The sequence below is a fragment of the Diadema antillarum genome, unplaced genomic scaffold, assembly GCF_040938485.1.
Source record: "Diadema antillarum isolate AM-2024a unplaced genomic scaffold, OU_Dant_1.0 seq00001390_RagTag, whole genome shotgun sequence".
NCBI classification, from domain to species: Eukaryota; Metazoa; Echinodermata; class Echinoidea; order Diadematoida; family Diadematidae; genus Diadema; species Diadema antillarum.
In genome coordinates, this window is record NW_027272145.1 from 17,293 (window position 1) to 39,201 (window position 21,909).

At 39.8% G+C, this 21,909-nt stretch overlaps 1 protein-coding gene across 1 annotated transcript; it reads right to left on the minus strand.

Annotated features, from left to right (window-relative positions):
• Positions 1 to 2,989: 2,989 nt before the first annotated feature.
• LOC139708932 (AP-4 complex accessory subunit tepsin-like) lies at positions 2,990 to 18,753 on the minus strand. Its single transcript, XM_071620899.1, has 13 exons — positions 18,694 to 18,753; positions 16,302 to 16,374; positions 13,503 to 13,594; positions 12,239 to 12,332; positions 11,374 to 11,441; positions 10,575 to 10,710; positions 9,838 to 10,020; positions 8,879 to 9,043; positions 7,186 to 7,306; positions 6,787 to 6,906; positions 5,559 to 5,634; positions 4,520 to 4,654; positions 2,990 to 3,880 (listed from the first exon to the last, which is right to left on the minus strand). The coding sequence occupies exons 1-13, from the start codon at positions 18,751 to 18,753 to the stop codon at positions 2,990 to 2,992; spliced, it is 2,214 nt and encodes a 737-aa protein (XP_071477000.1).
• Positions 18,754 to 21,909: the final 3,156 nt, after the last annotated feature.

Here is a 21,909-nt window from a genome sequence, read left to right on the forward strand (position 1 = left end):
CCCCAAGGAAAATGTCATTCCCACATGCTCATTCAGTGCTGAAATGTAGAGATCCTTGTGCTTGTGAATGTGTGTGTGTGTGTGTGTGTGTGTGTGTGTGTGTGTGTATGTGTGTGTGAGTGTGAAAAAATGAGTGAGCTCCATCCTTCAGGAATTATGCCTTTTAAATCAAAGGACATTATTATGCTATCCAGTTTTCATTCAAACTGGTGCACTTGCTCAAGGTATCATTCCTCATTGTGCCTTTTAAAGTTTCCTTGGACTTCCAGGGGCAGAAATTATGTGAGCGAGAAATACAATGCACTGTACAAGATGTATTTTAGGAGCACAGATAGAACGTGGTAACTGTAGAACTGAATATTGAAACTACATAACACAGACTAAAGAATAGCTTGCACAAAGTGACAGATCCAGGTACAGTACTCATTTTTTATTTTTCAGACACTGATAAAATAAAAATATATTTTGTGAACATAGCAAATGCAGCTGTAATATCCAACCTCAACAAAGAGGCAGGGATAACTCTATATGACACAAGGGCAAGTCATATTGGCCTTTGTAACATCTGCTCATGCACCAACATTTACAGTAAGTTAATTTTGTGAGCTTTATGATGACAAGCATATTTTCACTTGCATAGAGCAAAGCCAACTGTTACCCTTTTTGATCCAGCTGAAAGAACATTTCACAACATGCAGAACACTGAACCAGTCCCCATTTCGTTATGGTTACGGTTTATGCTATCATGATAACCTTGTAATAAAGAGAGCTTGTGTATTGCTAGTACAGTTTCTTGATACTTGACTTCCAAGTGATGTACCAAGCGGCATTATTGCAGGATAAAACAAATACAATGTATGTCCAAAATTGTGGAATATGGTAGTTTGTTACAAGTACTCATGTGGGTAGTACACTGCAGCTTGGCCACTTGAAATACAGTCAATACGTCAAATAATCATTGAAGTTGAAGGTCTTTTCAAGTCCTCTTCTTTTTATATTCTATTTATTTTAATCCCTCATAAGTCAAATCTTTTCTAAGTCAAAGCTACTAGTATTTCAGTCCACCCATGTACAGTGGAACCTCACACAATGACAAAAAAACCATAACGATTACCTTATATGTATTAGGTTTCTCATTGTATCAAGATACATAAACAGCAACAACAAAGAAATATGAAAGGGTTTGGACATGCAAAGTAGCATTGTTCTTTATATGAGGGCTTTGCCATAGCCAATCTCTTCATAAAGATTCCACTACTCGGATAAACAGAAAGTGTTCACCTCGCACCAACATTTCAAGAGCCGATGGGCAAAATGTACGAAGAAATTGATGTCTACCTGAAACTGTTGAACCTGTAATGCAGCCAAACAACAGGACATTGTGAAGACAGTCATTACCACACAGAAGGATTTGGCCAAAATGGACACTAAACTTGAGGACACTGATAAGGCCAGAAGGCTGTGCTAATCAGGTGAGCAGTGCCACCACAACCAGTTCACAACTTAACCCTAAAAAGACTGGGCTATTTTGGTAGCTGGAAAGACTGGGGGGGCCTAAAGGGCCCCCCCTTAAGATCTCGGCCGTGGATCACGCGATCGCCGCGGAAATTTGCACAACGGTAGTTTGCGATGTAATCTACAAGATCGTATATTCAAATTTTACAAAATAGTCTTCTTTTATTTTATTTTGATTAATTATGCTAACTTATGCAAGAAATCAGACTCTTTGGTCTAAATCAGTAAATAAAGCTCCAAAAGTGCTCTTTTTTAGTCTAATTATTCTTTGTGGCATTCTTAGCAAATGTACTTGAAAAAAAATTCGGTATCAAAATTAATTTCTTATTAATTTTATTGTTTTATGAATTTCTTATGTATTTCTTTGTTTTTTGACCTTTTGTTTTTGTTGTTTTTTTAAACAAAATTTGTGGCAGACACTTTTTGAAGCATAATACTCCTAAAACAAATTAATTTTAGCCATTGAGAGTAAAAATAAGTATATTTATATGAACCATGTGAAAAAACTCAATTTGCATTGACTTTGTACACAAAATCACATATTTGAGCCATTTTCGGACTCACGTGCATGTACAAAAAGTTATGTAACTTCAAAACCGTACCCCCGGGCGTCAAAAATTTGGTGTCAAAATGTGCGGGAAACTCGAAAGAAAAAAGTCATAGAGCATCGCGGCGAGAGCATTGCGTGTTGCAGAGTAATCGCGCGAAATGTCGAGGGGGGCCCTTTTAGGCCCCCCCCCCCAGTCTTTTTAGGGTTAATGCAAGAGCAAAGAGAGCTGCCAAAAGGCAGCAGAGGTTGCAGCTCTCAAGGCTGTTGTGGCCAACAGGATCTCCACTATCCATGAGGGCTCTGAATATGGGCAGTGGAGATATGTCAACTTAGAAAATAAATCCAGCTGATGGTGTGTCCCATCTCCCAGAGGAAAGGTGCCCAAATGGTGCAATTTAGCGCATTTTTGTTTGTGTTATCTTTTTCTTTTTTATTTTTGAGGGGGCTAATATTGACAGATATTACAAATGTTGACAATCGGTAAACTTGCATATACTTTTATAATCATTAAGTATAGCTACACACACTTACAATTTACAGGCAACGGGAACAAGCCTTGAGTATAAACCAGAAATAAAAGGAAATCAAGATTTCATTTCTCATTGTTCAATGAGTATTTGACAAACATTGGCACATTTTCATTCAGTTTCACATGCAACCTTAAGCTGAAGTTGGTGAAAACTAAGGGGGAACAAAAGAAGATGGGTTTCTACCTTGCAGAAGAAAACCACCCCTTACTTGGAATGCAAACTGCATACAATGAAATCAAATACATTACTATTTCAATGTCTTAAAATACACCTTGCACTTTTTTCCCCCTTTTTAATCACAAAAGGGTACTGAGAGAGCATACTTTTGCACAGAAAAGTTTTTCTGTCGAGTAAGATTGCACATTCCATCAAAACACATTCCGAGAAGGACTCGTCATTTCTTGCCACTTTTCAGTGCATCCTGCACGAAGCTGAACACATCCCGCGTGGAGGATGTCCGCGTCTGCTTGTCTTCCCCATCCCCGCTTGCCACGAATCCAAACCCCGTGGTCGGCTTGGTGGCAAGGTTGAGAGGGGTCGAGCTCGCGCCGCTCAGCACTGAGTTAGATAGCTGCGGGTACAGGCTGGCAATCTGCTGTGACGTGAGACCAGGCTGAGCACTTGATCTTAGCGGGCTGCCGTGAACACTTGGGACTCCGCTCGAGGTGGGCAGTGGTGGCTTCTTGAGGGGCTTTTTTGTTGGTGAGTCGTTGGGTGAGATGCTGCTCCATAATTCTGCAAAGCCCGCTTCTCTGGACATCAACGGATCTACCCTGGCGCCAGAGCTTGTAACATCTCCTTTGTTCAGTTGCTGTGTGGGTGGTGTGAAGTTTACCTGGTTGATGTCTTGACCGGGAGGAATGAATACTGCTTGTTGGATTTGACCATCCTCTTTTGTTTGTGGATCTTTTATCCCATCGGTGAGTAAAAGATCCTCGCACAACATGCTCTCCTTTCCCTCAACTTTTGAGTCTAGAAGTGAAACGTCTACATGAGATGACGGGGATTGGGGCGGAAGACCTCCTAACAGAAGTCCAGCTTCTGACGGCACACCCTGATGGGACTTTGCTGAGGGAGTCTTCTCAGCCAGACTCATGCCACTGAAAAGGGACCCTACCGAGTTCGATGTTGAAGGTATGTCAGTTGTAGATTGCAACTCTTGACTGTCTGTTGGTATCTGCACTCTGGAAAGGTCCAAATCTGGTTGGGGAATGAGTTGTGCATCAGACATCACGGGCTGATCTAGTCTGGTGTCAGCCTCTAATCTTTCCAGCTGCCGTAAAATCTAAAGTAACAAATAAAAAAAGCAGAAACATACAAACTTAAATAATACTGTAGATGTATAGATGTTAAAACCGCTGTGAAATGTAGAATGTCTGAAAGTAAACATAGGAATTGACCCATGAACATTACAGAATAATTCCACACTACTACTACAATGGAAACAAATTTGCAACATGTGGGAGTAAATACAAATCTCATCTCACTTTCAATGTGCGCAGTTAAAGAAAAACATTAGATAACAATAAAAATCCCAAACAGGGTTAGTCAACTGACATGATGTTCTATTGGCACCTTGAAGAGCCTCGGCTGCAGTATAAATGCTACAGTTTTTGAAAAACAGTTTTTGGCTGACAACAAAGTTAATCACTGAAGGTCATTGCCAGCCAACATAAACGAAGCAGCCATTTTGACTGACTGCGGCTGCACAATTGGCACACCTTCGCACTCAATTGCGTTTGCAGTTATCAAAGGAGAACTCAGTCACAACGAAAATGGAGCCAGTCAAGGTCTGCTTTGGGCGGGCAGCCAGAGCAGTATAAACTAACAAGAGATTACTTTTTCAAAAGGGTTTTTGAAACGGTTCGAGGAGGCACCAAATTTTGGCAGTAGTATAAACGGGGTATAAAAAGGCAAATTTCACCTTGAGAGCTTTGGATCTGATGGCCCTGTCTGGGCTGGTCGTAAGGGCCGAGAGATGAGAGCTGAGAAGGGCCAGGGCTACATCCGATGAGACCAGGTCCTCCTTCACAATCCCTTCAATGCCAAAGAGACATCGCTGCAATCAGAAAGAGATAGGTAGAAATATATATATAAATACACAGAAAGAAAAGTAGATATACAAACACATATCAACTGGCAGATGGGTAGATAGATAGATTAAGAGAAATGTTTGGGAGAGACAAGAAAAAAAAAAGATAAGGAGTGTCTTCATTATTGTAAAATTTCATGTGGTTAGGTGGGTTCCAGCTGCAATGAATACAGATATGACAAATATCTACACAATTTTTGTGTTGCTAACCATAGCACTATATCATACTTGGTAGTTATACTGAGTGAGTACTGACTTTTGTATAGCCATGAGACATATTGAAGTTTGAGATTTCACCAAAGCAACAATTTCCCTTCACATTGAATCATTTGTTTGTTTGTGTTTCAGCAGACTTCTATCACAGAGAAAAAGAACACAAAGACAGCTAAGACTGCTTCAGTCCAGAGTGAAATGAGGAATCATTTCAAAATCATTTTAATGAATTTATTGGAAATTGAGCACAAAATTATTCCCAAAAAGTGTCTCTTATATGCTTGAAAGTAGTGCACCCGGTTTCCTGTCTGTAACAGTAATGATGTTAAGTAAAGGTAGTCACTTCAGTGTAAGCACTACTCTCCAAAAAGCCCTTTTCATTGGATTAGGTAAGTTGTAAAGCCCTTTGACCAACAGCAGGGTCACATTTTATTAGGTATATTAGGACAGCAACTCTTGCTAATAAAAAAACTTTCCACAACAATAGCCAACCAGAAAGCAGGGATTCTTGCCATTACTATGACACTTGCTTTGGCAGCAAGAGTTGCTTATCATAGCAACTTTCTTTTTTTTCTTTTTTTTTTTATAAATGAAATGGGGGGGGGGGGGGTGGGGGCTGACGACTAAATTCCAGAGTGAAATCAGACCAGATTCTCACCAACTGGTTGCCAGGTGAAGACTTTATGCTGGCCGTCAGCAGGTCAAGTATCTTTTGACAGTTTAATGATGAGCTCCTGGAATGAGGCAATAAATAAATGAGTGGATGGTGGATCAAAGTAACAATGGAAAAACAGAGGAAATGGGGGAGGAAATGGGCAAGAGAAGAGCTATGGAAGGTAGACAAATATGATAATAGGGGGTGTTTCATAAAGCTGTTCTTACCGTTACGAACGACTTAAAGGACAAGTTCACCTTTATAAACATAAGGATTGAGAGAATGTAGCAATATTAGTAGAACACATCATTGAAAGTTTGAGGAAAATCAGACAATCCGTTCAAAAGTTATGAATCTTTAAAATTTTTGTGCAGCAACCGCTGGATGAGAAGACTACTGCAGTGTATGAATAACTTGCGTACAACAATATAAGGAAAATATAAAGAGAATTTCACAAAATTCCATCTTTTGAAAAAAGTACACATTCCCCTGACTCGTTACCGACAAATGTTATGGGCAATATTATTCCCCCTGCCTTTAGAAAGAGGCAAGTCAAGAGCTCTTTTATTATGCGAAAAAAGTGAAAATATGTTGAATTTTCTTTTACATTTTCTTTATACTGTTGTACGCATATGACGCACAAGCTGTAGTAGTCTCCTCATCCAGCGGTTCCAACACAAAAATTTTAAAAATTCATAACTTTTGCATCGATTGTCCAATTTTCCTCAAACTTTCACTGATGTGTTCTACTAATATTGTTGCATTCTCTCAATCCTTATGTTTATGAAGGTGAACTTGTCCTTTAAGAACGACTGGAACACATTCTGATGTGCTATTTTTCACAAGAACTGATCACCAGTCGTTCTTAAGTCGTTCGTAACTTTAAGAACAGCTTTATGAAACACCCCCCAGAAGGGGTTTGAATTTAGTCATAAGTTAAATTACGCAATTGGAAAGTGAAAAGAGGAGAGAGAGAAACACACACACACACATTGTACATTTAGAACAGTCCAACACACCTGAGGCAACAGCCAAGGATGTTTGGACCGTTTCGAAGGTACCAAGTGTGGATAAAGTAAAGTCCTGGTCACGCATGTAAGCTCTCAACCGATCATTTGACTAGAATCTGTTTCATCATTTTATTAACACATCACATATTTTGGGTATATTCTCTTTCAATGCAATTCTACCTATACCATATTTCACTGACTCTAAATTCAGTCTGTCGTACCCTTTGACAAACTGCTGCAGCTCTCCCTTAGGTGGTGTTTGTCTGGTTTCACTGTTTGAGATGAACGTCTCTACCAAAGACACTTCTTGAGACCAATCCGCCACGGCAACTGACTCTAGCCTGTGGAGAGATTATGTAACAGGTGTCAATTTCAAGTTTTGCTGTTACACAATAGTGCAATTTAAATTAGATTTGGTGTGTGCAAAATCATTGTCTTTCTGTAACCTCTTGTCCATGCTTTTCATCTTGTTCTCATCATACTCTACAAGACCTCAGGTTTAACATTCTCCTGTTAACTGTCAAATTGGGGAAAGTAAACATGTCAACAACTTGCATTTGTACTTGAGTCATTGCAAACAATTTTTGAGCATCATATATTCGTCCAGAAATGTTACTCACCTTTCTGACAAGTCAGAACTAGCACCGCTCAACTGATCACTGCCCTTTGAACTATTGCTTCTTTTTCCTCCTCTGCTATCCAACAGCAAATCAGTTGTCTTTTCATCCCTATCTGGGACAGCTGGAAAAGAGGGAATTTTAAAACAACTAGAAATATCACTGAAGGTGATTAATACCCCCGCCCCGTGACGACAGTCTTACCCAAGGAATGATCTTTCCTTGATCTTCTGCCATTTAAATGCCGTTACCATGGCAACGCAGCTTCCGACACGTCCGAAAAATATGTCTTGCACATCTTCCCACCAAGACTATTGTGTGTGCCACATTTCATAAGCTTTTGTCAAAAACTGAGGAAGTAGTTCAATCCACAAGATCTTTCCTTGATCTTCCGCCATTAACATGCAGTTACCATGGCAACGCAGCTTCCGACACGTCCAAAAAATATGTCTTGCACATCTTCCCACCAAGACCAATGTGTGTGCCACATTTCATGAGCTTCAGTCGAATACAGAGGAAGTAGTTCAATCCGCAAGATCTTTCCTTGATCTTCTGCCATTTATATGCCGTTACCATGGCAACGCAGCTTCCGACACATCCGAAAAATATGTCTTCCACATCTTCCCACCAAGATCAAGGTGTGTGCCACATTTCATAAGCTTTGGTCAAAAAACTGAGGAAGTAGTTAAATCCGCAAGATCTTTCCTTGATCTTCTGCCATTAATATGCCGTTACCATGGCAACATACTTTCGGGTACTGTCAAAAAATGCGTCTTGCACATCTACAACCAAAGGCACACATCTGTAACAAGTTTCATGGAAATTGGGCAAAAACTGAGGAAGTAGTTTGCAACACAAAATTTTCCATCATTTTGGCTCATAATATGTGAGCTGTTACCATGGCAACATACTTTTTGTCACTGTCAAGAAATGTGTCATGCTGACCTATATCCTAAGACAAACATTCAATATGAATTCCATGAGAATTGGAAGAACACTGATGAAGCAGTTTTGCCATGAAGCATTTTGCCCTATATTTTACCAATAACATGCCGTTACCATGGCAACGCACTTTTTGCCACTGCGGAAATATGTGTCTTGCACATTAACATATTCAGATGAACATCTGTACCTAATTTCATAAAAATTGATCAAAAACTGTGGGAGGAGTTCGCGACGCAAGATTTGTACCCATTTTTGCCCATAATATGCTGTTACCATGGCAACGTACTTTTGGGTACTGTGAAAAAATACGTCTTGCACATCTACAACCCAAGGCACACATCTGTGCCAAGTTTTATGGGAATCGGTTGAAAACTGAGGAAGTAGTTCGCGACGCAAGATTTGCAACGGACCGGCCGCCCGACCGTCCGCTGATTCCTATATACCCCCTTCAAACTTTGTTTGAACAATTCAAATAATGAAATGCATCAGCTTACTGTAAGTTTTATGGAATCAAATTTGTCATATTTTGTCATATGTTTCATCAAATTATGTAAATTATAATGTCTCTCTTCTTTCTCTCACAATTTGACGTGAAATGTCAGGATCACTTGTGGAACAAGAAATACAACACAAACCACCACTCGATAAGGAACAGCTGTTTTGAGGTGAGATCACACCACAGGACAGTTCACGGTCTAATGCACTTACAAGGGGCACTATATTAATAAAGACTCATGTCTCATGATGCTACCTGCTTTGGTTGAGGACAGTGTTCGCATCACATGGCTACCGGTGCTTCTAGGGGCATCATCCCCATCACCATCACCATCATCATCGTTGCCTATTGTAACCGGTGTGTAGTTACTGGAGTCTGAAATGTGACGAGGGAATGCTGGTGATCTAGAGTTGATGAAACCTGATAAAGATAGGAAGAGCAGTAAGTTTGCATCATATCACATTTTTAGATTTGCGGTTACTTTGTTCTTAAACCTAAAATTTGACACATGCAATTTTCCTACCATTTACCAGGATAGGGGAAAGCAATTTGGTACAAAATTGGAATCCGAGGAGAACAATTCATACAGGCTTCCTTTACTGTATGATCAGTGCTTCTGTTTAGGAATACAGATTTAAGGCACAAGCTCAATCAGCATTATAATCCATGGCAGTAGAGAAATGAGAGTTTTACTTTTAAAAACAAAACTTGAGCAAAGTAAGCCTGAATTCCAATACCTATGTGGAAAGCTTGTTGCCATAGACATATCACTATGTCTATATAATAGACATGTTAGGACTCTACAAAGGAGTGCACTTTGTAGAATTAAAAAAAAAAGGCACCTGCTAAAAGTTGAGATAGGGTGGACAAACATATTTAACTATGAACTTGATTTGATTGAGAGGTCTAGGATAATTGTGATATCTTTTTTCATATGCCAGTAAGTAGTTTGATGAATGTTTCCCCTGAAATACTAGAGGGTTGAGACACACTATAAAAAAAAAAGCAAACAAACAAGCAAACATGGAATATCACATCAAAGGAAAGAAACTAATGCCTCTTGTCACAAAAAATTGTATTAAAACATTTCTGTAAATACACTGCTGTAACGATGAGAACCTATCTCATGAATTGTACCGAACAAACAAACTATGTTAAGCAGTGAAAAAAATTGCTTATGATGTGACTTATCATGTGACGGGGAATCAACATACCCTGTGTGGTAAACCCATGTGAGTCATAGTGCGATGACCCTGCATCGTTGCCATGGAGAGCCCTGTACCCTGAGCCAGACTGAGAGGACGCCAGTGAGATCTTGTTCTCTCCGCTCAGTCTATTGGCAATGTGCTGCAGGCCTTCCTTCACTGACTCACCAAGAGATTCAATAGTCACAGGCTCTGAAAACACAGGTGCAGAAACAAATACACACAAGTACAAACATGTAGTGCAAACATACTGTATACGCCAAATATTTCGTGAGTTTATATCATCATGAATTTCGCAAGTCGGGTGCTTTTCGCAAATTTAAAAAAACGCAAAAATATCAACACTTATCTTGACATGAATGTGACGTGCATGCATATATACGTTTCTCCATTCAGTATTTCACTCCGCAATTGCAAATTTAAGCACTTGTGAAATTGTCAGAAAGTCCCGATTTGCGACAAAATAGATTCTGCAAATATATGGCGTATACAGTAATATGAATATCCACACACACATACACACATGAAGACACAAAAGACGCTTCAAGAATACCCAAATAAGTTGATATAATGAGTGTATGTTGTTGGGTAATATGTGTTTTTTGTGTGTGTACGTATGTGTGAGACCTGTATTATATGATTGAAAAAAAGAAAAAGTTTTGAGTAGACAGAATCAAAATGCATTACTACATAATACGGATTCTTGACGGACATAAAATGCTTGATCAAAAGAGAAAATGTCTCACTCTGTGCAGATATTGGGGAATTCCCAATGCCGTCCATCTTTCTGGTTGCTTGCGTCATGTGACCAGACCTTCCTGTACGCTGAGATGAACTCCTCCTGGACGAGGCTTCTGTATCAAATAATTTCTCACTCAGCTCCTGGCAAAGAACACACATTGACAGTAAGCAGTGCTTCATTGCAAAAAAAAAAAACAAAAATGTTTTCTTGTTGCTGTTATTGTTTTTATTTTGGGGACTAAGTTGCCCTGATTTAAAAATAAAAAATGTCTTCAAAAATTACATACCAGGAGATAAACATTTTGTGGACTAAGTTGCCCTGATTAAAAAAAAAAAAATGTCTTCCAAAATTACATACCAGGAGATACACATAACATTATACAAATTAGTTATAGCACCTTCCCCATATACATTAACCTGATACACTGATAAATACTTTGTGCTCAGGCGACTACGGAATTCCTTGTGCTATCACAAGAATAAGAATTAAATCACAAAGAGACATTTTCATCCTCCAATGCCAAACCTATTGAGGCAGTTTGAAATAAAATTTCATACACAGTCACTAAAACATCAAATACTATCAGTGAGAAAACTGAAGCAATTGAGAGAGCTACTACAGCTATAGAAATTGATGCTAACTCTAGCCATCTCAACTTGAGAAAGATTTCTCTACTGACAAAAAAACAACAACAACACAACACATAATGACATAAAGGTGAAAAGGCAAAACAAAAATGTGGAAATGACTCAACACTGACTTCATTCAATTAAACATTGCCAAAGCATAAAATGCAATTTTACCTTTGCTGTTTTTCTGACAGCTACATAAGGAGCCATGCCATGCAAGGGATGTGGAGGGCCACTGTATTCTGTGAGGGAGAAATTCAGTTTCCAGATATCACTAGATCTTTTTTTTTTAATTGTGTTTTTTTTTCAGTATAACATATTTTGATGCTATCTGACATTACAGCCCAGTTTGTGCAAGTACTGCGACGCATGAATAGCCACTGAGTTCAGAGTTTTGTCAGATTTACAATCAATTCTAACGCATATAAATTCACCATGAGAGGACCCCTAATCTGTGCATGTTTGTATTTCAGTTTGGTAAAACCTAAAGGTATACAACCTATGTGATAGTAACACCAGGTTTGAGGTATCTCCACCTTTTCAAACATCCTTGCACAGACAAACGAGCTCAAGCCTATTTTGCTGTTAGCAATGAATTGCCAATATCAACATCAGCTTACAAGGGCACACTCTGTGCTCAAGCAATGAGAATAATGTATTGTTTCTCTGCATCAATAAAATAGCATTTAAACAGCTAAATATCTGATCTTTTAACAAAACCATTACTAGTATCAGTTTACTGTATGCACAGTCTGGTTATCTAATAAAAGACAACATCAATGAGACAACCTAATATACACCTACATAAATCTTCCAGAGGTGTAAAAACCCTAGACACAACACATTTGGTTTAGATATGTACTTGAACCAAAAACAACAGTATGTAAAGAGTCAATGTGGTTGAATTTGCCTATTCTTGAGGAGAAATCATCTCATCCAAGTCCTGGAGATAGTTCTAGGATGGCATGTGTCATGATATACATCTGGAATCTGTCAATGAGTACATGACCAGGTTTATGACATACTGCGTTGCTCTTACTTGTTGAGAGTTGAATGCCCTTTGCTTTGTTCCTCAACCTGTCAGAGAATGCCTCATGGCCGTGGTCCACTATGTGTAGCATCACTTTAAGAACCTAAATGATGTAATTACAAAGTGGTGAAAAGAAGCAATTTGCTGGCAAATGCAATTACTGGTATATGATTCTTTCTTTATATATGTAATGTAATACTAATAACTTTGACAACATCCCCTGGATCATATTGTGAATATCATATTCAATATTACAATCTCCTGCTTGGATCTAACTGTACTGTAGACCAAAATACCCCATAATCCAACATTTGTGATAGTCTGCAATGACATTGGGTTTTTTTTGCTTTCATCGAATAGGTCATGGTACAGGGGCGGATCCAGGAATTTTGTTGGGGGGGGGGGGGGGGGGGGGCAACTGATATTTCTGGTGCCACTTCCGGGTTTCATTTCATTTTTTAAAATTTCTTTTGTTTTTAACGAAAAATAAAGGGGGTGTGCACCTGGTACAATGTATGCCCCCCTCTGGATCTGCGACTGTGGTAACACCTACACTTAAGGCTGGAGAATTTTTGCCCCACAAAGCATCTATTATAAATGCCCTCGAGAAATGAAAAACAATTTTGATATTGAGAGCAAGATATCATTTCGCAGAGGGGTGAAGATATAGGGTACTCATACCCTAAATCCTGATATTGAAAAATGTGCTACACAGTAATGAAAATTGTGTTCTAAAGATCTGCTGTTTCTTCTCACTTGTCAGATAGAAAGTGGTCATTTTTTTTTCATCAGCTTCCTCTGATCAAACCAGCAGTCTTTAGACAACTCATGCACTATGAAAAATGTTCATATTATCTCGGCTTCCTTTTATGATACACTTTTTTTGAGCAAAATAAAAAGTAATTCTTTTAGCACAGAACACTGGAAATGAGTTTAACCCATCTTTGGGGAGCATGTATATCATTATTCAAATCATGTAGATTAAGTTGATCTTACAAAACATATGGCATCATGACCTGCTGTACAAGTAATTCTTACATGAAATATTTGTATGCCCCCCTCTAAAAAAAAAAGAAGAAGAGGTAATGTAATTTATCAAATATTGTAAAGACAGCTTGATTTCTAACATTCAATACATAATTCTAATGGTTTAAACCCAGTATACCACAGTCCAGCTTGTGAGTGAGTATATCTGGCTGTGAATTTACATGATTGTTGGTTTATGAATTGACTTGGCATATGGCAGCTGAAGAAACTCTTGAGCCAAGATTACCTTAAACTTGACATGACAGGAGTTCTTGTCCAGTCTGTCTGCCAGGAAATCCACAAGACACTGACAGTTGCTCCCAGATTCATACGTCAGAGCTTCAGAAAACCAGTAGGAGGTAAAATCGAAAATTGCCTATTGTTGCCTGTTATCCCATTTGAACCAGGAGATTAAAACACATCTCTTCAGAATTTTGCGGTGTGTTTTAAGCGCATGTATACCGGTACATACAGCGTTGTACAAACTGGGTGCACTGCACGTACATCATGACATTTTCACAACCCCTTTTCCAAAGGGTACAAGGTGCTTTATACATTAAATAATGATATATCAGGCATGATAAACTCACACTGGATGTATACTCATAAACAAACAACAGTCTGAAATATTATATATCAATCCTGAAATGATTGAAATTTTAGGTGCTTCTCAAGCAACAAATTTGATAGTTTATTTGTTTGCAAGGAGGGTTATGAATTCCCAAATTTGGGGGTGATGTATGGAAAGGAGCGATCTTCACATTATGCAACAACGACCACATGTAGCATATAGAAATGAGAACTTTGAAAATGATCCAGTGTAGGAACAGGAAGTACAATCACAAAGAGTTGCAAGAGAACAGCCTGTACTGAATCATGTACATAGTCAAATTTATAACACATGCTATACATCATTGTTCATGAAATCATACGGCAGGTAATGATACTGATACAGAAGGAAAATCATAACTGATCAGAAGCATTTAAGTATGCATTTCAATATCAAATACATAATTAATCTCAATGGTGAAAAAAAACCACACCCAAATTTGATAAACAACAGTAATTAGTACACCAAATACCACCAAATGGGACTTCCTGAAGACAATAATATTATGTTTGAAATGTGAAGCAAAGATATGGATGAATGACTGAATGAATTGATGAATTATTTTTCCCCCCAATCAGGCGCGCCGGAAGCAGTTTTGGATTGGGGGGGCAAACATTGGAGGGGGCTCAAGATTAGATCATGCATATGTTACACAATATACACATACACACACACACACGCACACACACACACACACACACATCTATTATATATGTATGTATATATGTTAAGTGGCGTACGGTGGGTCGAAACATGGGGGGAACCATAAAGTAATTTTGACGGTCTGTATGCTTGTGCGTGTGTGCCTGAGCAATAATGGGACTACAATTACGGAATGTGATACATTCAACAACGCAGTCATTGAGGAACATTGTAAGTTTTCCTTACATGGCTTATGGAATGACGGTGTGAAACGATCAACAAATTATATACTGTCAGCTAAACATAAGGTGCATGGCATAACAATAAAATGCGAGCGAGCGAAGCGAGCGAGCTTGAAAATTTTGATATTCTATAGTTCCAAACTGGAGTTTTAATTGTAGCTACATATTTCGCTTTGAAATAAATGGGGGCGCATCGGGCGCAACTGCTGGCAATTATTGGCAGCAACATTAGGAGAATGACATAACGATTCAATGCGAGCGAGCAAAGCAAGCGAGCTTGAGAATTTTGACATTTTTACAGTCCAAAACCTCCCGTTTGTAGCTATATCTTTCGCTTTGGAAATTAAGGGGGGGGGGGGGCATCGGACGCAACTGCTGCAATTACTGGCAGCAACATTAGGAGAGTGGCATAACGATTCAATGCGAGCGAGTGAAGCGAGCGAGCTTGAAAACTTTGACATTTTACAGTCCAAAAACTCCCGTTTGTAGCTATATTTATCTTTCGCTTTGGAAATTAAGGGGTGGGGGCATCGGGCGCAACTACTGGCAATTACTGTCAGCAACATTAGGAGAATGGCATAACGATTCAATGCGAGCGAGCGAAGCGAGCGAGCTTGAAAATTTTGACATTCTAGAGTCCAACAACTGCCGTCGTAGCTATGTTTTTCGCTTTAGAAATTAAGGGGGAGGCGCACCGGGCTCAGCTGCTGGATGCGAGCGAGCGAAGCGAGCGAGCTTGAAAATTTTGACATTTTACAGTCCAAAAACTCCCGTTTGTAGCTATATCTTTCGCTTTGGAAATTAAGGGGGGGGGGGGCATCGGACGCAACTGCTGCAATTACTGGCAGCAACATTAGGAGAGTGGCATAACGATTCAATGCGAGCGAGCGAAACGAGCGAGCTTGAAAACTTTGACATTTTACAGTCCCAAAACTCCCGTTTGTAGCTATATTTATCTTTCGCTTTGGAAATTAAGGGGTGGGGGCATCGGGCGCAACTACTGGCAATTACTGTCAGCAACATTAGGAGAATGGCATAACGATTCAATGCGAGCGAGCGAAGCGAGCGAGCTTGAAAATTTTGACATTCTAGAGTCCAACAACTGCCGTCGTAGCTATGTTTTTCGCTTTAGAAATTAAGGGGGAGGCGCACCGGGCTCAACTGCTGGATGCGAGCGAGCGAAGCGAGCGAGCTTGAAAATTTTGACATTTTACAGTCCAAAAGCTGCGGTTTGTAGCCATATTTTTTCCCTTATATTCATATATATACATATTTATTTTATTTTCTTTGTTTATTCATTTATTTTTATTATTATCATTTTTTTTTTGGGGGGGGGGGGGGGCAAAAATGCGTTTTGCCCCCCCCACTTTTTGGATTGGGGGGGCGGCCGCCCCCCCTGATCCCCCACTTCCGGCGCCTATGCCCCCAATAGTTTGTAGCTTGTGAAAAGTTACTTCCCACGACAAAATGTTTGAGCACTATCCTCATGTGTCAAAGTACATATATATACTGTACTTCAGTCAAATTGTTAGGCGTTGCATCAAAATTATACCTGTTATGTCATTGTAAAGATAGCCAGGGGTTGGAGTTTCATCATCTTGAGTAGCTTTCAACAGCATTGGCCACTGGAATAACAATGTAAAGATGAGGAATAAAAGTACAGTCGTAGCATCATAAATGTAAACACAAAATTGATAAACAATGCATAGAGCTTTTAGATTTTAACAGAGAAATGTTGATCATATTCATCATTCACTATAAAGTAAATATACATGTATGTTTACATACATACATCCTTAAATTGGAAATCTAAATTGTCAAATAAATATAACTCACTGCATAACTGTCCTATGACAGCAATTAACAAGCAATGAAATAACCAGCCATCATCCTGTTTGGTGATTAAACTCATTTTTACTTTACACAAATTGAAATGTTATCAGAGTTTACAATTATCATGTATTATGAAGTGTCTGGTAAGCACAATGTCAAAGTCCACAGATCCAAGGAGAAGAGATATCGAGATTGGCACAAACCAAACATCTTTATAAACATACTGGAACAAGTTTAAGCATTCCTCTTCTGTCAAGTGAAATACAAGACTGCAAAGTCATTTACACTCTCTCAGCCAGCTCGTAGGTAGTGTCTAGGACTTCTTTTCATAAGTGTATTCAGACTGATTTATTTTTGTTGTCTCTGAACCATGTATCAAATGCATTTCAAGGTTAAAAAACTGAATAGATTTTTAAATCTTTATATGAATTCATGAAACCTCTACCAATTTGTTTGTCTGATTTTCCTTTATTTTTCAGAGTCAATTTGAATATGATGTGGTGTGAAATTGCAGCCAAGCTTTTGTGGCTCAGTGGATATAAGGTCGCATGACATTATGAAGGTCCCTGGAGTCCCAAGGCTTCAGTGGTTGTTGTGACCACAAAGAATAGCCAAAAAATGCTTTATCCTTCTTCTTCTTCTTCATCCTCTTTTTCTTTCAATAACCTTCAATGGGCTATGCAGCCTATTCCACAGACTGATGGACTTGACTTTGTGTGCTTGTTTTGAGGTGGAATGTGGTTCTACTCAGAGGCAGTGAGATGGCCTATCAGGAAATCTTGGAGTTTAAAAAGACCCAATAGCACAATACTGTATAAGCTGTTATTTTCGTGAGCGCTTAATTTCAATTAATTTTTTCGAATCACATTTGGATTTAACAACACATGAAAATGTCACCATGTGTTATACCTGGTACATTAGCGTTGATGTCTATTCGTGAAAACAACATCTCGTGAAAACGTCTATGTATATCTGTACACGAAAATAACAGCTTATACAGTTGTGTAGGGATTCAAAGGTGGCCTGATGCATTCGCTGCCCACTGGTGGAGACAGGACTTCATTCATAAGCTTGCATTTTTGGGCTGGTCGCAGTTAAGGCAGGGAGGGTGCGTAGCTATGGGGGGCACTTTCCGCTGCTACACTGGCCTACATTATGTACATGATATGTATGTGTGCCTCTTCCAGATCCAGCCAAGGCAAAGATCAGTATGGACAATTGGACATGTATTGTAACGTTTCATCTATTACCCACTCTAATGTCAATCACACACCCACACTTTAAACACTCATGTGGCTGTGGATGTGTGGTTGGCCTGGTCTGGGCAGTGGATGCCATAACACAAAAGACACGCACATGTCGTCATTGACTCAGTTGTGGTTGTTTGGTCTTTGGTACACTGGAGAGGATCTACATTAAATCATGTAAATCTACTTTATAATGTAAGGGCTAAGGCCTACTGCAGTCATCAAGCCACGTCCACTATTAAGCTGGTTAAATTTACTGTTCTTTGAGACTTTGCATACAAAGTCAGCTCTGTGAACAGGTGAGTGGTCATGACATTCCAGACAATTCATACTCATCATATTCATCATCATAGCCATAGGATCATAGCATTTGAATAAATTAATATAAAATTTATGTATTACTACTCTAGTTCTAGACCTATTGGAGTCTGGAGATAAACTTAGTGGAAAATGAGCAAAGAAAATGGGATTGTGCATCGCCGGTATTTGAACCCGGCTTAACCCAAGGCCCAAGAAGAGTGGCAAGACCTCGACCTCCGGATTGCTAGCCCGGTGCTCTACCAAATGAGCTACAGAAAGCCCTAGAACAGTGTTCGTCCAGGAAATGCTCGAATGGTCAGAAGCTTTAGCAATGAGTGCAAAATGTCAAATGTGTATGACACACACGCACATTCTCATTATCGTAACTTACATGAAAAGCAGTTAGTGGGACTAAACTACACTTACACACCTAGATCGCTATAAGAAATAGGCTCTAACATTCAGATAGTTTAACTAAACTTTCATACGAAGTATGATTTTGCCAAATTAAGGATATTCATAGACATGCAAATAATCCAGACTATAGAAAATGTGGCACCTCACCTTATTGACGAAAGAAACTTTTTCGACCACTTCCGTCAAAAACCCTGTGGGCGCAGCCATTTTGCTACAACAACGTCACTTGCGACTGCCGTGTCTTTGATTGCGCTGCATATGCACGCACTAGCTAAGCACACACACACACGCCTAGCTCTCGGCTCAGCTCTCGCATGATCGCACGATCCGATCGCATTCATCTCCCGCGGGCTGCTGACGGGCTGAATGCATGAAATTGGCGTTGCAATCAACTTGACGGTCCACTTTTACATCGTGAGAGTCGTTGTACCAGCTGCATACTGGCTGTTGCCCACATCAACATCAGCATCACACCACATTGGTATGTGTACCGGTATAGTATAACCCCGTCGCGGGGCGCTGTGGTCGTATTTGTCCGTATGGGGTCGCTGCTGCGGTTACGGTATAGTATAGTTCAGTTCGGGAAACCCACTCACAAGGGGGGCCCCTCCTTATAAGTAACCCGTCCCCCTTATAAGTAACCCCGTCCCCCTTATAAGTCCCCGGGGCACCCCTTATAAGGAGTCTCCACGCTTTTTTGCAATGCAACGCGAAAATGAAAGGACTGCGGCAATTCGCTTGATTATGTCCATAAAGCTTTACAAGTTTCCTAGTTACTCACGAAATTTGAGCAAAATCGGTTTGAGGCATCATATCTAAAATCATGGATTTAAATGCGATGTCGAACGACCCATGCGAATGCTGAAATGCAAGCGATTACTGGCGTGAGTGTCGCCAGGCGCGGTGGCGCGGCAAATGCTTGAGTGCAGACGTGGCGACTGAGTACATGTACTCACTCGCCACGTCTGCACTCAAGCATTGCCGCCCCGCCGCGCCTGGCGACACTCGCGCCAGTAATCGCTCGCATTTCAGCATTCAGTTTTACGCTGTATTTCTAGTAGTATTTTGTTTGACAGTACCAGAGACTCCAACTCTCCCGTTTTCGACGGGAGATATCCCGCTGAAAGCCCATTTTTGCACATTCTCCCGTTCTCCCGTTTGAGATTTGATTTCTCCCGCCCTGGCTCTGTGTCTCCCGGTGGAAAGGATTTCTTACTTATTTCTATTGTATGTTGAAAAAAATAAGCCTTAGATAGCACCAGAGAACATCTGGAATCCTAGGAACTTCGTGCTTCGCACACATCAACTTGGAGTCTCCCGTTTGCTAGGGGTTTCGGGCGGGAGAATCTCCAGATCAGAAGGTGCTTGGGGTTGGAGTCTCTGCAGTACAGTACTGCGACCAACCAGCCCCAACCCACAGGAAGTTTATAAACTGTGTACTAAAATTACTATTAACGTTACAACTAGTAATACAAGGAGCGCCCTGGCCCTGGCCCTGGCGGGTTGGTTTGACACAAATGTCAATATTTTACACGTTGTGGTCATACACAGCACTAGACAGAAAGATCCGTCTGTCCGGAGGACTCTTTTATATTTTGCCATTAACGCTGTCCTCCGTAGATCCATGAAGCCAGACGTAGTCTCCGCGGAACATTCCCCGACGGACAGATACAGACCGATCTTTCGTTCAAACACAGCACCACAGCACAGAAAGTATTCACATAGTCATAGAGCTTAGAGGGTTCTACCATCTTAAACACTCTCTACCCTAATTTGCCTTGGCCTTGTTTGGTGGTTTACCGTTTAGTGTTGGTTGACTTGCGCCAGTGGAATTTAAGAACAGGCTATAAATTTACCAAGGCATTACCAATACCGTACCAGAAGATAGAAATTTTATCAGCTTCAGTAACAACTAAGAAATCTACGTTAGTGATATAGTGTCTACTAACGTTAGCAGTTGTGAAGTCTGTAGAATCAATAAATGTTTGATGATGAATTCATGAATTGTCATTTCTACTTGTGTTTGTTTTTTAATAATGACAATGTTTGTACAAGACTTTTTGTTATATTACAGGGGAAACTCGGTATAACGAACACTGCTATAACGAGATATCGGTTATAACGAGGAAATTTTCCCGGTCCCAAATTTCCTCCACACAAGTCTATGTAAAATGCTACTCTTATAGCGAGATCGGCTATAACGAAATAACTGCTATAACGAGATAAATTTTGTGACTTCCAAACAAAGAAAAACAAAGCCAATCAAACCTGCTATAGCGAGGTAAAGCAAAATGTCTTCGGTAAAGCTTTACTTCGCCTGTGCTATCATCTTCCGAGATTGTAAAGCTTGATGCGCCAAAAACTGTCTTGTACACACATAATTATTTTTCTTCAGTGCACTCCAGCTAGCACTGCATGTTGTACATGTAAGTGTGTGTGTGCGCGCACACTGATACATGCAGAAAATGTGGTGGGACGGTCATATGTATACATGACATCATCACGACGTTTAGCAGGTGTGAGGCAATCTGATGCTGTGATTGGCTTTCTACGTAGGGAATTCCCCATCTTCACACACACGCAGTCATAACGTACATACAGAATGTGTCACATACACACACAGCATTGTGCAGACCATATTCAAGCTTTCCATACAACACACACCCATACTATAACCACATACCAATCCACAGACGATCTTGCAGGATACAATCGCAAGCTATATAAATTTACAAATTCAAACATCTACAATTGATAAGAAACACATTATTGATATTGGATTTCCTTGGCGAAAAACATCTTCTTACCCATAAAGGTGAGTAATTCCCTCACACACAATATCAAGTGATATCAGTATTGATTGAAATATGATGGGTAGTCCCACATGTGCAAATTAATGTCTTTATGTTATGCTTTCTTTTATGCCTACTGATATAACGAGATATCGGCTATAACGAGGAAAATGACTCGGTCCCGACCATCTCGTTATATCGAGTTTCCACTGTATTTGGATTAGACACACATGTCTAGACCATCTACTGTAAAAGTGGATATTTTCACGCGACTAATTTTTCGCGCTTGGGCGGGTAAGAAGAGTTTCGCGTGTTTTTAGTTCCGCGGAATCAAGACATCACGCACAGGAACATATGGCTAGCAAAAATATTCGCGTGCTTTCATTTTCGTGGTAGTTTCTGGTTGCGCGAAATGCGCGAAAATTTCAACACCGCGAAAATTTCCACTTTTGCAGTATATTAAACTAATAAGTATATGAAAACTTGAAAGGACAAGAACTGTAAAAGAGGAGATTTTCGCGGTGTTGAAATTTTCACACTTTTTGCGCAACCAGAAACAAGTGCGCAAATA